The 15,037-nt window shown below is 44.4% G+C and overlaps 1 protein-coding gene across 1 annotated transcript in view; it reads left to right on the forward strand.

Moving 5' to 3' along the window:
• The window catches only part of GRIK4 (glutamate ionotropic receptor kainate type subunit 4), a 173,977-nt gene that overhangs the window by 96,637 nt on the left and 62,303 nt on the right, over positions 1-15,037 (forward strand). Inside the window, exon 3 of the mRNA XM_071769043.1 lies at positions 8,909-9,073. Coding sequence (XP_071625144.1) covers positions 8,909-9,073 — 165 coding nt within the window. The remainder of the gene's footprint in view (positions 1-8,908; positions 9,074-15,037) is intronic.

Consider the following 15,037-nt stretch of genomic DNA (forward strand, 5'->3'; position numbering starts at 1 on the left):
TTCTCTCTCTAACTGGTGTCAGCTGCATGCACATCATGGAACCAAACCACACACATTCCCATTCCAGGGTTTGCAGGCTCCTTTGGCAGGTGTAGCCCCTGTACCCAAGGATAATGGGCTGGGTACCACAGGGGATGTCCTGGCAGGTCAGCTGAAAGCAAGAGGCTGTTTCTGGGGAGAGCTGAGGTGAGCAGAGTGTGGCTGAGCTCCACGGGCAGAAATTCTGCTTTACACAAAGCACGAGCCCAGATCTTCTGCAGAAGTCAGGAGAGATTGATGAAAAATTCATGAGGAGGGGTTGGAGGTAGCAGGGAAGGATGATAATAATGTTCTTCATGTGGTCAAAATATAACAATAATTTGACCAGCTCTATTTTTTAATAACCACTGGGTTTGGGAGCTGATGTGATAGATGAGCTTGAGCAAACCATAAGCTCCCAAAGCTGGCTTGTCACTTCAGAGCAACTCTGCCATCCAAGAACTGCATAAAATCTCTCAAACTGTGGGAGGAAGGAACAGAAAGTTGAAAAAGAGGGCAAAAAGGGTCTATCTGGCTTTCATAATAAGCCATTTAGAATATTAGACATGAGCCTTAATTCATCCCAGTTCTGAGCAGTGCTCGAATGGGGATTTTATCTTTAAACCTTGTCTCATGCAGTGAGGTCTTTCATAAGAGCCAGGGTTTTTCCTCTTTAACTCTGCATGCATGGCATTAGATTGAGCACAGAGACTGGGGCTGTGATGCACAAAGTAGGAGAAGTGGCAAGGAGTGGGTGATGGGGAGGGAAGGTCTGGGTGTTTGATGGTGAGAGAGCAATTTGCTGTCCCAGAGATGGCCCTGGACATCTCTTGCATGGAAAGAAACTCAGGAGGATGGTAAACCAGCCCTGATTCTCCAGGCATGTTCTGCTAGCTGGGGTAATGAAAAAGAATTGGATCTGTGAGAGCAGCTGACAAAGCTCTCTGTCTCAAAGATCTTCTCAGTGTTGTGTTAAGATGCCTTTTACAAGCTGAGAATTAGGGGGAATGTGGTGCAGCTTATGGCTAGAAACCCTAATTCTTTATGTGACAGCAGCAAGGACAAAATCCCAGAGGAAAAGCCAGGACCACCCACTGAAATGCAAGCTGGTCCCACAGCATCCCCTGTCCTCCTGCCCTCCCCTCTGCTGTGTGCTTGGGCTTCCAAGTGTTGAAATGTCTGTGGTTGGATACACCTCTTGCAGGTATCCTCATTAAGGTGGTTGAAAGCAGGGGGATTTAATGATCTGAGCCATGACTTTAATTAATCAGCATAAATGTTGCTTATTTATATCATAAACCTCAGCCTATGGATAACTCTGCTGTTAATTAGGCTTATCACTGTGAACCTTATCCAGTTCCTTGCTGCATTAATGTAACTAATTCAGGATCCTCTCTAAGAAGCATCATAACAGACTCCAGGGGTTGTAATTCACTCCACTCAGCTCTGCTTTAGGAGTGAGCTGGTTCTGCTCTGCCACATCCTGACCCAGCCTGGGTACCAATTCCTCCCCAGTCCCACCAGCTCCTCCTGCTGCTCCTTCCATCATGCCCAGGACCTGGGAGCCTGCAGTAGCTTTTCCTTTGGGTTTCTTTCACCTGGTTCACTAAGAATTTCTGTGTCTGCTTTAATTTAATCTGTGCAGTTGGGCTTTTTCTTTATCCTCGTCTTTTGCTCTCTTTTCTTCCTCCTCACTTGCCCTTTCCTGTCTCCATGAAGCATGTTTAAAACTTTTCCATGTTGCACAGATGTAGGGGAATCTGTAATGAGCTCCCAAGCTGAAAACAAAAGCTGTTTGCCAAAAAAAAAAAAAAAATTTTTTTTCTTTACCTACATTGAAGAGCATTATAGTAGAAACCTCAGAGATTCTTTGCGGAAAGTTTGAGCAGCTTTTGAGGATTTTGGGGTTATTTTCTGTTGCACAAAGGCAACGTGTGTCACCCCACATGGGGATGGGGTTCAGAAGATGCTAAGAGGGGGTTGCCTCAAAAGGGAACCTTGCTGTGCATCACTTCAGTCACTTAGGTCTCTTCAACTTCTCAAAACAAGGGGGGGCTGTTTTTTTTTTTCCAAACAGGAGCATCCACATGAGAGTTTAATGTACTGGTGCACATTACCTTCAGATCTTAATTAATTTCAGCTTTCCTAAGTACCTGCATGTTTCTTGACCTCTTCAAAAAAGGGCATGGCAGTTTTTCTTTGCTTCTTGGAGGTATGATGAGGACAAGTATTTGAGAAGGCCACAGGAGCCACTGGGTATCCAAGCAAAGAAATAAAAAGCAGTTCTTTTCCAGTAAGACATCATCATTTTCTTAGCAAGCATATGCAAACTGGGATTAGATTAATTAGTTTGCTGCTAAGACTGCTGGAAAGGGAGGGAAAACCATGTCAAGGAAAACTCCTGGTTTATTTTCCCATCCAGAACCCAGGGGAACAAGTCATCAGGGGAAAAAAATGCAGTGAGCAGAGCACACTAAAGAGGAAAGGCAAGAAGACATTAAAGCAACCTATTAAATTGCTGACGGCTGAGTGGCAAAAAATAAATAAATAGAGGCTGTGTAGATTGATGGATATTGGATCTGAAGGGCTTCCACATCTGGTGTGGCAGCTCTTTAGCATCATCTAATTGCAGTGTGACTCAGCAGGAAAAGTTTCTTGTTCTACCAGTAGAACAAAGAGAGGAAAACAATCCAGAGGCAGAGGAGTGAAGGGCTCAGGTGTCCTTGTTTTATCATTGGATCCAACTCTTCCATGGAGAATCTTCTGCCACAGGGGGGGAGGTTCCCAGTCTCACCTTTTCCCACCCTTATTCTCCATCTCCTCAGCCTCTCTCTGCTCATCTCTTCCTCTTTAGGCCACAGTCTCTTCCCTTGCACATCTGTACCCCAACCCCTGGGAGATGGGGTGAGGTAGAAATGAGATTTCCTATGGAGCAGGTGCCTGCAGGGCAGTGACTCTAAAGGACAGCTTGTTGGGGACAAATTAGCACCCAGTTTGGGTGCTCTGAATTGTCCTGTAGGACCTGACCCTCTGCACTGACTCTCATGGCTCCAAACACAGCCTGAATCTTCCATCCATGCTGTGCTCAGCCTTCTAGCATTGCCTTTGGTCTTTGGTTAGCTTTATATACACTTCTTTTAACATGCTGCCTCTTCTGGAGGTTCCTGTCTCCCAGAAGCTCACTTGGCTTTTGTGATGCACTTGGATACCTGTAGACTGAAGCAGAAATGTCAAGTTTCAGTGGCAGCAAGTGGCTAAGGTGCTAAACAAGGCTTTCTGAAATTTCTTGCTATATTAACTCTCTTCTGTTGCTATTTGTGGTCTGGAAAAGCCTTGAGGGTTTATCTCTTTGTGCCTCTGTTCTTCATCCATCATTCCACCTATCATTTGTCTGTCTTCTATCTTCAAAGCAATTGTCATATCTGGGATCTATACCCAGCACGGAAGGTCCTTGTCCTTGGATCCATCTTTTAGAGATTTGTAGTGGTAGCAGTGGCTAATGATTTGTAACAAGAGCAGAGCTGGTGCAAACTACTTGTAAGCTCTCCATACAGGTGAAAGCAAAAGCTTAGAATCTGTGAATCCAGAACACAGAGTCCCACTGCTGTGTTGTGCATTGCCATCTCTCAAATCTATGATTATAACTATAAATCCTAGTGGACTTTTCCCATTTGGTGTTTTTTTTTTCTTTTTTTTTTTTTTTTTTTTTTTTTATTTTTATTTTTTAGCTTACGATTTTACACAATGTTTCTTCCGTCCTCATTCTTTTTGTTTGCCTGGAAGTGGCACTTGGGGTTTGTGTGGTTATTTTTCTTGTGTTTATATTCTCCACTGACTTAATTAAGTTCTTGCTTCTTTCCTGGCCTTGCCAAGTTTAGTGGCCCCACCAGGGCTTCCCAGTGCTCTCTTCCTAAAGACCACAGCTGCTGCCAGTCACCTGGGACCATCAAAATGGGCAGAAAAAAGTTCCTCTGGAAACTCAACGTGCCATTACAGAAACAACAGACAGACAAGAAAACAATGTTCCCAACTTACGTCAGTGTTTTTTGGCTGGTTTCCTAAGAAAAGAAGATTTAGACACTTAGACTGACCTGGTGTGGATATGAGGATATGTCCATCCTGTAGCTTGAATTCCCTGGCAATCTCAGTCCTTTTTGACAGACAGGCTTCTCAGAGATGCAGAAAATCTGCACTAGGGTTATGAATACCTCCTGCTGAGAGCAGAACTTCAGGGAAAGAGAAACCACCACCCCACCCCATGTACACGTGAGCAGAAAGAGGTTTGAGTGGCTGGAATTCCCTGCTTTTGTGCTGGAAGATTTCTGACACTCCCAGGAGTTTCTTCCCTCCTGGTGCTCATTTGCTTCTGTGTTCCCTTGGTAACAACATCCCTGAAGTGTCCATGGCTCTTGGGATACCTTCAGAAAAAGGTGTCCCACCATGCCTTCCTGTCATTCCATTTTTTTTAGAATTAGACCTTCAACTCCTTCCCTTTTCTGTCTCTAAAACCTTGCCCATGAGAGATGGAGCCCCTCTTGTTCCCTTTCCCAGGGAATCAGCCATTCTTCTTTCTCTCTGCTTTTTCCTCTCTTCTTTTTTTTTTTTTTTTTTTTTTTTTTTTTTTTTTTTTTTTTTGTCAAGACATCTCTTGACAGGCTTTTCAGGGGATTAGATGGGGTTTATCTGGTTCCAAACACACCATTTGGATTCACAGCTCAGGACATCACCCAAGGTTGCAGCGTGCCTCAAGGCTGTGGAAAAATGTAGGAGTTTTCCTCTTGGCTTGAAGGGACCTCAGTTTGCTGCCCTGCTTTTGCAGGGGATGATGACTTCAGATTGCATTAGTCAGCTCTGGACAGGGCATTTTCATTTCAGACCAGTTCCTCATCCCTTTGTGCTCTTTTTCTTCTGTCTTCATGCCAAGGGTGCAGGCACTGGGATGGGGAGAGCAGGATTGCCAGGAAGTCACTGCTGCAGGCTCAGGGAGGACAGGGAAGTGTTGACAGCATTTTCTGTCTTCCTAGAAATTCCTGGTCTTACTCAGAGAAAATTATTCTGATTCTATGTACACAAAGCAATTACTAAAGGAGGGGAAAGAGAGCTTGTGTTTCAAGCAGCAGAAACTAAAGCCCTCAGCTCTTTGTATTGTGTCTTCCCTTCTCTCTCCTGAATTCACTTTCTCTCAATAGCAGAAAGGAGAGGGAAGCTCCATTTTAATGCAGATTTCAAATATTGGCCAAGAGCAATAAATAGCCCTTTGCTACACTGATCAGACAAACATTATCAAATCTCTTTGTGAAGGAGAGTTTATGTTTTTCGATTTTTTTCCCTTTCCCTTGGTGAGATCATCTTTCCTCTCAAAGTAACAGCCTATTGACGACTTTTTATTTTATTTTTAAGCAGCACTTCAGAGATTAGAATGTGAAATGCAATCCCACCTGTTTCTCCACTGGAGCTATGCTTGACAGCCCTGTAATGAGGAAGTTTGCAAATTTCTTATCCTTTAATGTATTGACAGCCTGAAGGGTTGGTACTATATTCAGCAGAGGGGAAATGTGCAAGCCTGAAACTGCTCTGAAGCTTCTGCCCCTCAAAGGAGCCTTGTGGGGTTTGAGCCTGTTTGGGGTTCCTGCAGTCAGGAGCAGCTGCAGATGTGTTTGTGCTGATAAAAGGAGGAGAAAGGGAGATGTGGAGGTCTGGGGTGATGCCCCCCACCCCAAAGCATCTCCTGAGGATGATGCTCCCAAGCAGGATGTTGGTGTTAGAGAGCAGCAAAGGTTTCTGGATCTGAAGGGTTCCTGGTTTTGTGACACAGGGCTGAGCAGCTCCAGTGGTAGCTGTTGGCTTTTCTGTGTGTCTAAATCTGCTTGAACTGAGGTTCCAGTTCTAATTTGAGAGTCCCTTCATCCCAGGAACATAGATTTGAGGACTGTTTTTACAGTATAAATCAGACGAGGCTGTAGGTGTGATCTTAACCTGTCAGAGGAGATACTTAGGAGATATTACAGATGGCTTTATATCTTTTTAACTTGGAGGGACAGTTATGAACAGTGAAATACCACATTTACTAAGCCAATGCTTTGCTAAATCTACATCTTTAAGCCACTGAAGTGGAGATGGTAATCGTGCTCCTGAATAAGGCTTTACATCTCAATGGTACAGAAAGAATCAGAGGAAATAAAACTAAATAAAATGAAGAGGTAAAGGTCAGCTGAACACTGTTGTAGCAGTGTATAAACCTCCTGGTAACATCTGTTCCCTGTTATTGTTAGAATAATGCTACTTCATTAGATCTTGGCTGGGTCATGAATTAAGTAGTGATATGTGGTAAAGCCTGAAATTGTATCAGAAAAGGAGGAGGACTCCTTTGGGGTGAGAAATGAATGTCCTTCCTCCTCCTGGAGAAGCTTCTCCAGGGTAAGGGGAGAAAAGCAGAAGAGTTTGAGCATCTGCCTTTCGTGCTGCTGTTACTGAGGAAATGCTGCAGATGCTTCACAATAAACTTGAAGTTGTTTGGCTTTCAGTCCCTGTGCAGTCCTGAACATCCCCAATTTGGGAATCAGAGACTCAGGTGCTCCTGACTCCCTGTGAAATCTTTTTTCTCATCATTCAAACAGAAAACAGTCTTGTTTGGAGACATTTATTGTGGCCAGGAAGATAGAAGGGATTTTTGATGCCAACAAAGTTCAAAGATTTGCTGTAGGTTTTCAGGATTAAAGATTTACTTTATGCATCTTCCCATATTTAACAGGAAGAAATAGATGAAAGGGAATTTCTGTAAAGAATTTAATTCATACCTAATGATGCTGCTATTAGATGAGCTTCTGCACTGTGTCCCGAGACATGAAGTTTGCAAACCAACTTTTTTAAACATTCAATGACCTTTTTCATCCACTAGCTATAATAAATAATGATTAGTTCAGCCTCATTACCTAGTCTGATCTGGTTTGATATTTGGTAACACTAACTAGCTTCCCAAAATGCAAGTGAAATCAGAGCTGCTTAGGGAAGAGGGGGTCTGGTTTCAGGGTTGCTTTTTTCCTTTTTCTCTTCCTTTTTTGAAGTTTTCAAAATTTCCACAAAATAAAAATGCAAAACCCCACCCTGAATAGAGAGGTTTGACTCTTATTTTTAAAATGTGTTTAACTGTACACTAGTGGAAGTGAACTTTGTTTGAAAACTGATGAAGTAAAAAATGAAAAAAAGACTTTTTTTTTTTTTTTTTTTTAAGTTGTCCAATTTAGTGATTTTGAAGTGTTAAATTAGAAAATAATGAATCTAAGACTGCTGACATACACTCCCTCACCATTGATCTTTAATTTTTCTGTGTCAGCACCTGGAACGTAAGCAGCATTTTGTGATGTTCATCAGATTCAGTGCATTGCTTTACCCTTTCCTGGGAACAGGAATTTCTTCTCTCTCTGCTGCTGCTTTCCTAGAGAAGGGATGAGCTGAGCAAGCTGCTTGCTGGGGCACGTCTTGGGTTTGTCTCCCAGTTTCTTTATAATTAAGAGAAGTCACCAGCCCTACTGATGTCTGAAAAACCTGTGATCCTTGCTTCTGGCCTTGGAGGAAAGCACAACCTTTTGATTAACTGCCCTGGCTTTGCCCATAGTGATGGCTCTTGTGTCTTCAGAGAGCAGAGGAGATGGTGTTGCCTGGAAGTCTGGGAATATTCACCAAGATGTCTGTGCATATCATGCAGGAATTGGCTGGGTGTTTCTTTGTCGGGATTTAATTTGGTTCAGCTCCCCTAACTGGGAAAAAGTAGGAAGAGAAGGAATTCTTGAGTGAATATCTTCAGAATACAAGGTCAATCAGGTTAACAAACACTTAATTTGGTGTGAAGCTGGGACTCTACCTGAGTGGCATCAGGGAGAATTCAGGTCTGAACGGCATCACGCCCCTTGGAGTGGTTCTGGGGCAGGAAAGACAAGCATTGGTGCATTTCTAACATACCCACGAAAAATCAGTGCTGCTTTTCCCCAGGTACAACTGAACAGCTGCTTCCTGAGAGAAGAACTCCTGGCAGGCAGGCTAAACTCACTGGGGTGCAGAATTTGGGGCAGCTCGTAATGAAACGCTGTGATTTGTGCTCCGCTCCACTTCCTTTTTGCCTCCCATCAAGGAAATAAAAAGAATACCCCACACCATCTCCCTCTGCCTAACGCAGATTTGAGTGGGCAGGCCCAGGAGCTGAGTTCAAGAGTCAAGTGTTTGCTGTTTGAAAAATATTTGTCCCTTCCCACCCACGGCTGCCCACGCTCTTCCTGAAATATTCCACCCATCAGCACCGTACCAACGCTTTCTCAAATGAACAAACTTAAGGCTCTCTGGGGAACTTCTTCCCCTCTTGGGAAGGGGCAGCTGGATGGGAAATGTGCAGCTGGATAGGAGCTGCACAGCTGGATGGGAGCTGCACAGCTGGATGGGAGCTGCACAGCTGGATGGGAGCTGCACAGCTGGATGGGAGCTGCACAGCTGGATGGGAGCTGCACAGCTGGATGTCCCTTTCTGGGAGTACCCTGAGTGAGAGGGGAGGTGGGTGCTGGGCTCTGGCAGGACCAGGCAGGGTGGGTGGCCAAGTTGTGCAGCAGCACAGCAGCAGGTAACACAGCCACTGCTGCAGAGATTTCACCACCCACATGTCTGGCAAGACCTGGGAGGTGGGCGAAGCGGCAGGAAAGGCCTTGAGTGGGAGGGAGGAAAGAAGGAAGGAAGGATGGATAATGCTAACAATAGCAGCAGCAAGAGCAGAAGCACCAATGCAGCAGCTGCTTGGGTGGCAGTGGGGTTGGGAGACATAGGGGAGGATGCACGGAGCCAGGCTGAGTCCCTGCCAAGCCCTAACTGCTGCTGACACCTTTTTTTTTTTCTTTTTTTCCTGCAGCTGCCATCCTGGATGACCCCATGGAGTGCAGCAGAGGGGAGAGGCTCTCCATCACCCTGGCCAAGAACCGCATCAACCGTGCACCTGAGAGGGTGGGGAAAGCCAAGGTGGAGGTGGACATTTTTGAGCTGCTGAGAGACAGCGAGTATGAGACAGCAGAAACCAGTGAGTACCCCTCCACGGAGCTTGTCCTTCCTCTGTTCTTGAGGGGGAGTGCTTAAAAATTAAAAATTAAAACCAGTCTTCATGTGAAGGTTTAGCCCCGGTGTGCACTGAAAGGATCTGGCTCCTCAATAAGCTTTGTCACCACCAGCTCGTTGGCTTGGGACAAATTATTTTTGTTAATCTGTGTGTCAATAAGCAGAGGTAATGATACAGGAGGGGATGCTCCTTTGTGAAGTATTTACTGGTGTGCAAATAAGAGGCTCTGAGCAAGTTCTGTGCAATTAGGTTATTTTTAAAACCCCACGGAATGGCATGTGTCAGCAAGCATGATAGCTCTTTCAGTGCATTGGGCTGGCAGTGGAATTGCTTACACAAAGGGAAGTTTTTAAGTGGTGTTTAAAATCATATATTAAAAAGAGCTAATTTGGAAAGAGCAGTGTGTTTTCCACTTTGCTTTAAAATCCCTTAATGCCATCAAGTCTATGCTGTGGGTGTTCCTTGAGAAGTTCAACAAGTCAGGCACTTCTGATGCAGAAAAAAGGAATTGATGGCCAGTGTCCCACAGGCCTCTCGGGAGCCTGAGTGAAAGAAACCAAAAAAGATCTATAATAGCTTCTCCCTGTAAGAGGGAAAAGCCTTCAGAATAGGATAGCTTCCCTTTACAATAAGTTTTCAGCTGACTTGTAGAGTTCAGGGGAGGACTGTAATTTTTTTTATTACAAGCTGACATTTGAAATAATAGGGATTTAAAATTTGTTCCCCAATGGTTCCCTGTTCCAAACCTTTGTAATCTGCAGGGAAGCCCAAGGTGTGGCAGAGGGCTGGTGTATCCCACAGCTCTGGTGTTTGTCCTGCACAGCACTGAGCATCCCTGTGCCCTGGAAGCCTCATGGAGCTGGGTACCCAGTGCTGCTCAGGAACAGGGCTCTGGATATCTGGCAGAAGAGGCTCCATAGGGCTGTGAGATCAGCAGATCTCTCCTTCATTTCCTGAATTAGCATTTGCATTATTTATAGAAGCGTTCAGTTAACAAAGTGCATTTCAGCAAGTACCTGTACATCTATTTATAGAGTCTGTCACCCATGAGGCAGTCTAGATTGAGATAATCTCATGCAGCATCACAGGGACTGTTTAAAATGGCAGTTCTCTGCCTTTTTGGATCCCTCATCTCTTTAAAATTTTTCTTGGTCTCTCCCATCTGTGCAGGATTCTGCACATCCTGCTTTACCAGCACAGCAATAGGGCAAATCCAGGCTGGAAAAGTCTGTCTTTCCAAAAAGTACATTCCCAGTCTGTCCCTGAAAGCATCCCAATTCTCCCAGTGAGCCTCCTAGGAGATGAGAGGACTGCTTGCTTGCCTGAGCCTTCTGTGTTTTTGGGAGAACCAGTAGCATTTTGCATTCCATCCTTTTTTACTTTCTCATAAATCTTGTGCATGCAGCAGTGTTTCTGTTATTTAACTTCACTCAAGAAAGAGGCTTGATTGCCAAGTGACCCCAGAGCTGCAATAAAGATCACAAGCAGGATTTCTTTCTCTCTCAGACCCCTGTAACACTGCTCAGAATTTTTTTTTATTGTAATGTTTTTCAAGCAGAAGAATAGCCATTTGCTGAGAAGAAAGTATTATGCAAGAAATTGTGGATTTCAGCAAACATGTTATTTGTGGGGAACATGGAAATGGGATAAGTGAGGAAGAGGCAATCTTCCACTTTGAATTTTCACCTCAGAGTGATTTTCTTTATTTTCTTTACTTTTACTTATAGAATGTGAAGTGTAGAAATCAGAGCAACCTGATTTGATTTTGGCAAAGTGAGCGTATTAGTGTAATTTTGGAATATGTTATTTGCCTTTTCTTCAGAGGGAAAAATGTCTTGAAGCATTACTTACAAAAGAAAAAATCTGGATTCTTCATGGCTCTGCTATTAATGTCTCTGAAGTTGTTCTTGATTTATACTGGTAGAAGAATCAGATCCTTTAACTTACATTTCAAGGCTTTCATGGCTTTTAGATCTCTGACTTCGCAGATTTAGTGTGGCACTGGTATTTGTTATCACATGTTATATTAATAAAAGCAGTTTAGAAGTGTTAACCTATGACTGCAAAGCTGTTATACATCTGTTTAATGCTGTTCTCAAATTTCACACCCTTTGAATCACCCTTAAATATCACAGCCAGCATGCTCAGCTGACCCACCCAGGAACACAGTGATTACACCCATAGTGATGCTCCATGGATGATCAGTGTTCCAAGAGAAGACTTTTTAATAGTTTTTCTTTTGGCATTCAGCTATTTTGCTTTTTTTTTTCCCCTCCTGACTGCGAGGCATCTTACTAGTAGGGGTTCACAAAATCACAATTGCTACAGGAGGTAAAATATGAGTCTGTTGTAACCATATTGATGCCATTTCAGCTTTATATGTGAGTGAAAACAAGCCTTGGCTGTTCCTGTATGCAACATCTGTAAAGTCCTGTGGTTTGAAATGAGTTTGCAGTGAAAGTTTGGGGCTAGAGCTTTTTTTTATTTTATTTTTTCTGTTAGAAGTAAAGCCTGCTCTCTCTTTGTGTTTTATGTTACAGCTCCTTTCAGAGAGATCCAAAATTACTTGTTTAATCATGTCTTTATCTAAAACATCTAATTCCTTTTGATGTCCAGGAAGGGACTGATTTTCTGCTTGTCACCCCGTCCCCTATTGCCTCAGCAACCTTTTAAGCATCTTTCTGTTGTTAATCCAAACATCTCAGGGCAGGTCAGCAGTCAGAGTGAGTGAGCCACTGGGGGATTTTTAATTTTTCCTTTATTCACACCAATATTTCAAAGTGCCTGATACATCCTTTCAGTGACAGTAGCTCAAATGTCCAATTAAGTGTCCCCCAGTTTTTGTGATCCTGTTGAATTTCCCCTTTAAGCCTGATCTCATTGCCAGCTCTTGTCAAGAAGCATCAAGGATGCTGCAGGGAGCAGTCTTGAAGCCATGGTGCAGGATGCAATCTCTGTAAAGCTCTGCTTATGCACTTGCTGTTTTTGTATGGAAGTCCTGTCCTGACCAGTCCCCATCATTCATGATCCTCTGATATGTTCTGAAATCATGGAAATGCTGATGGAAATTGCATACTGTCCGTGCTCATTTATTTTCAATTAGAGGCAGGAATCCTTGCACGCTATTGGAAAATTCTGTACCAGGTATCTGCATGCAGTGGAAGAGATGCTCTGGTCTGCACTGGGGGTGAATGCTCCCACCAGAGCCCTTTCAGCCATGCTTAGAACAGGGAGACTCCATGGGAATGCTTTCCAAGTGCCCTGAGATCCCAGGAGATGGAAGACACTGCCTGTGACCAAGTGGATGTACACAGGTGTCTAATGCCAGAGCTCCTCACTTGTTGCTGTGCTTTTCCTTTTCCAAAAATAAGCACCTATCCCCATCTTTTCCTGCATGTCCAGACCTCACTTAGCTCCTACACACACTTAGGAAAACCATTGAACACAACCCTTACTCACTGGGTCTGGCAGACCTCGAGTAGGAAAGGAGAATCCTTCCACATCCTTCCGCATGGAACGCTCACACGAGGGCCACCTCCCAGCTCCAGATTCCACCCTTTCAAGGAACAGGAGCCCCTGACCTCCTCCCAGTTTCTGGGCAAAGCCAAAAGCTGCGTGGATGGAGGTACCGGGATGGAGCATCCGGACGGAACCGGGCGGGTCCGTGCGCAGGCAGCGAGCGGCACCGCTCAGTGTCGCCCCCGTGTGGTGGCAGCGGGGATGTCACCCAAAGCAGGGGACCAGGGGGACCCTGGGGTCTTTCCTTTCCAAAAATTTAAGTATTTCAAGAGTTAGATCTCTTTGCTAAGGCTGTGTCTTGTTTTTGGGTTTTTTTGTTTGGTTTGGTTTTGTTTTTTTGGTGTGGTTTTTGTGGGTTTTTGTTGTTGTTTTTGTTTGCTTGGGGTTTTTTGGTTGTGTGTTCTTGGGGGGGTGTTTTTGCTTGTTTGGGTTTTGTTTGCTTTGTTTTTTTCACACTGTCCTCAAAGGGTATTAACTCAGAGCAGCTGAGTGCAGGCAGTGCATAAAAGTGGCTGGAATGGGAGATTTGAGGCATTTTCAGGCCTTCAAGTCAAAGGCAACCAGTAGTACCCACACCCCATGTCACGATAAAGAGGTTATTAATGTGATGTCACTTTAATGTCCAGTATTCCTTGAGGCACTCAAGTCTAAAAAAACATAAAAATCAGACATCATCTTGGGCAGAGATATCAGGGTCTGAAGCAATCACAAGTGTGTCCTGCACTAAAGCTTCCGTGGTGAAGTATGAAGAGACCGTGGGGCAGGGGCTACCCCAGTATCTGTGGTTATGGTTTGTGAGGTTCTAGGGGATGAGTTTTTGGTACAGGGCTGATATTTCTCTATCCCTGCAAGTGCTGTGCCCATGATGGCTCCTCCCTGACAGCATCAGATACTCTGCTGGATCCAGAAATGTCTTTGGATCACAGGAGAAGCTTTCCAAACTGAAACCTTTGCTTCAGGCAGCTCCACTTTATTATTTTTTTTTTTCCTCTTTTCCTTTTTTTCATTCATTTTCCTTAATTTCACAGGATGTTTCACCCTTGGAGTGACAAACCAGGTTTTGTTTTTTTTTTTTTTTCTGACAGTAGTTGCAACTCTGTTGCTATGACTACTTCACCCACTTCTTGTTCTCCATACCAGAGATGAATGGGAAAGTGCTCAGTAAACTTTCCCCTGCGTGCACAACAAAATTCCCTCCCAGAACTCCTGCCCTGACAACCTGTGGATAAAAAGAACTTGGAGCAGCTCCTTCTTCCCAGCTGCTGAACTGCAGAGCACCCAAAAGCTCTGCTGCACCTGAGAGGGACTGATGAGGGATGCTGAGATCGTGGGGGGGGGGGTTTCAAATCACTGGTGCTCATACTTAAAAGGATCTTCTGAAGAAGTGTAAGTGCCTGTAAATTTTTAAGCAGAGAGGGAAAGCAAGGGCTGGATTCCTTTGAAGATGCCGCAGAAAAATGTCACTTGTTCTGTAGTGAATTGAGATGGTGGAAGATGAGAGAGCAGGGGGGGAAGGAAAACCCAGGAGAAGATGTTTGCATATCATTTGGGCAAGAAGTCAGAGCCATCAGTATCTATAGGGACCCAGTAACATGAAACCAGCTCCCCAGAGTGACAGACTCAGTCTTCAGTTTTTTGGCCTCGTGTTCCAGATGTGAGGCTGTGAAGAGTTCTGAAGTCTGAGGCAAGGGATGACCACCTGATTTTCTGCAGGAAACAGACTGGAGCCATCCCTCTGGTGAATGCTACCCTCATCCCCACACTCTTCTAATAAAAGTGCAGGATGAGGTCTCATCACACCACCAGCCATGATTTAAAGACTCGAAGATGGTAGAAAACCTGGAAAACCTGCCCTGAGGTGTAATATGGCAGTTTTTGTTATAAATTCCCTTCACCACAAAAAATATGTTCAGGTTTGAATTTTTCCAGCTTCTTTTCCTGGCTGCTGAAGTCAGATAACTTGTTACAACCCTCACAAAAGCTTGTCTGGCGTGTCAGGCAGGGACCTGCATGAGGATGCTGCTCTGAAACAGCCATTTGATACTGGAGAGGCACTATCTTGAGAATCTCAGCTTTGCAATAGGCTGCTTTAGTTTTTACCTATGAAAATGCTGTGTGCTTGCTCTTGCCAGAACTGATAAGGAGTTGTGGTGCCTTTTTTTTTTTTTTCCCCCCTGGTATCCTCTTTCTTCAGAAAGCAATCACTGACTCCAGCAGAGCAAATGTGGCTTTGTCTGTCCCAGGAGAAAAGAGCTGAGTGTGTGGTGGGGCTGAGGTTCAGGTCTGGTGGTTCAGAATAAGTCAAGGCCAGGACATGTTGAGCTTTTTTGGAGCCTGGGGATCCAGGAATGGCAGCAGGGAGGTGACACCACCAGCTGGGGTAGTCCTTGGAGTGCCATTTGGCTGAAT

Source organism: Heliangelus exortis, chromosome 26, assembly GCF_036169615.1.
Source record: "Heliangelus exortis chromosome 26, bHelExo1.hap1, whole genome shotgun sequence".
NCBI classification, from domain to species: domain Eukaryota; kingdom Metazoa; phylum Chordata; class Aves; order Apodiformes; family Trochilidae; genus Heliangelus; species Heliangelus exortis.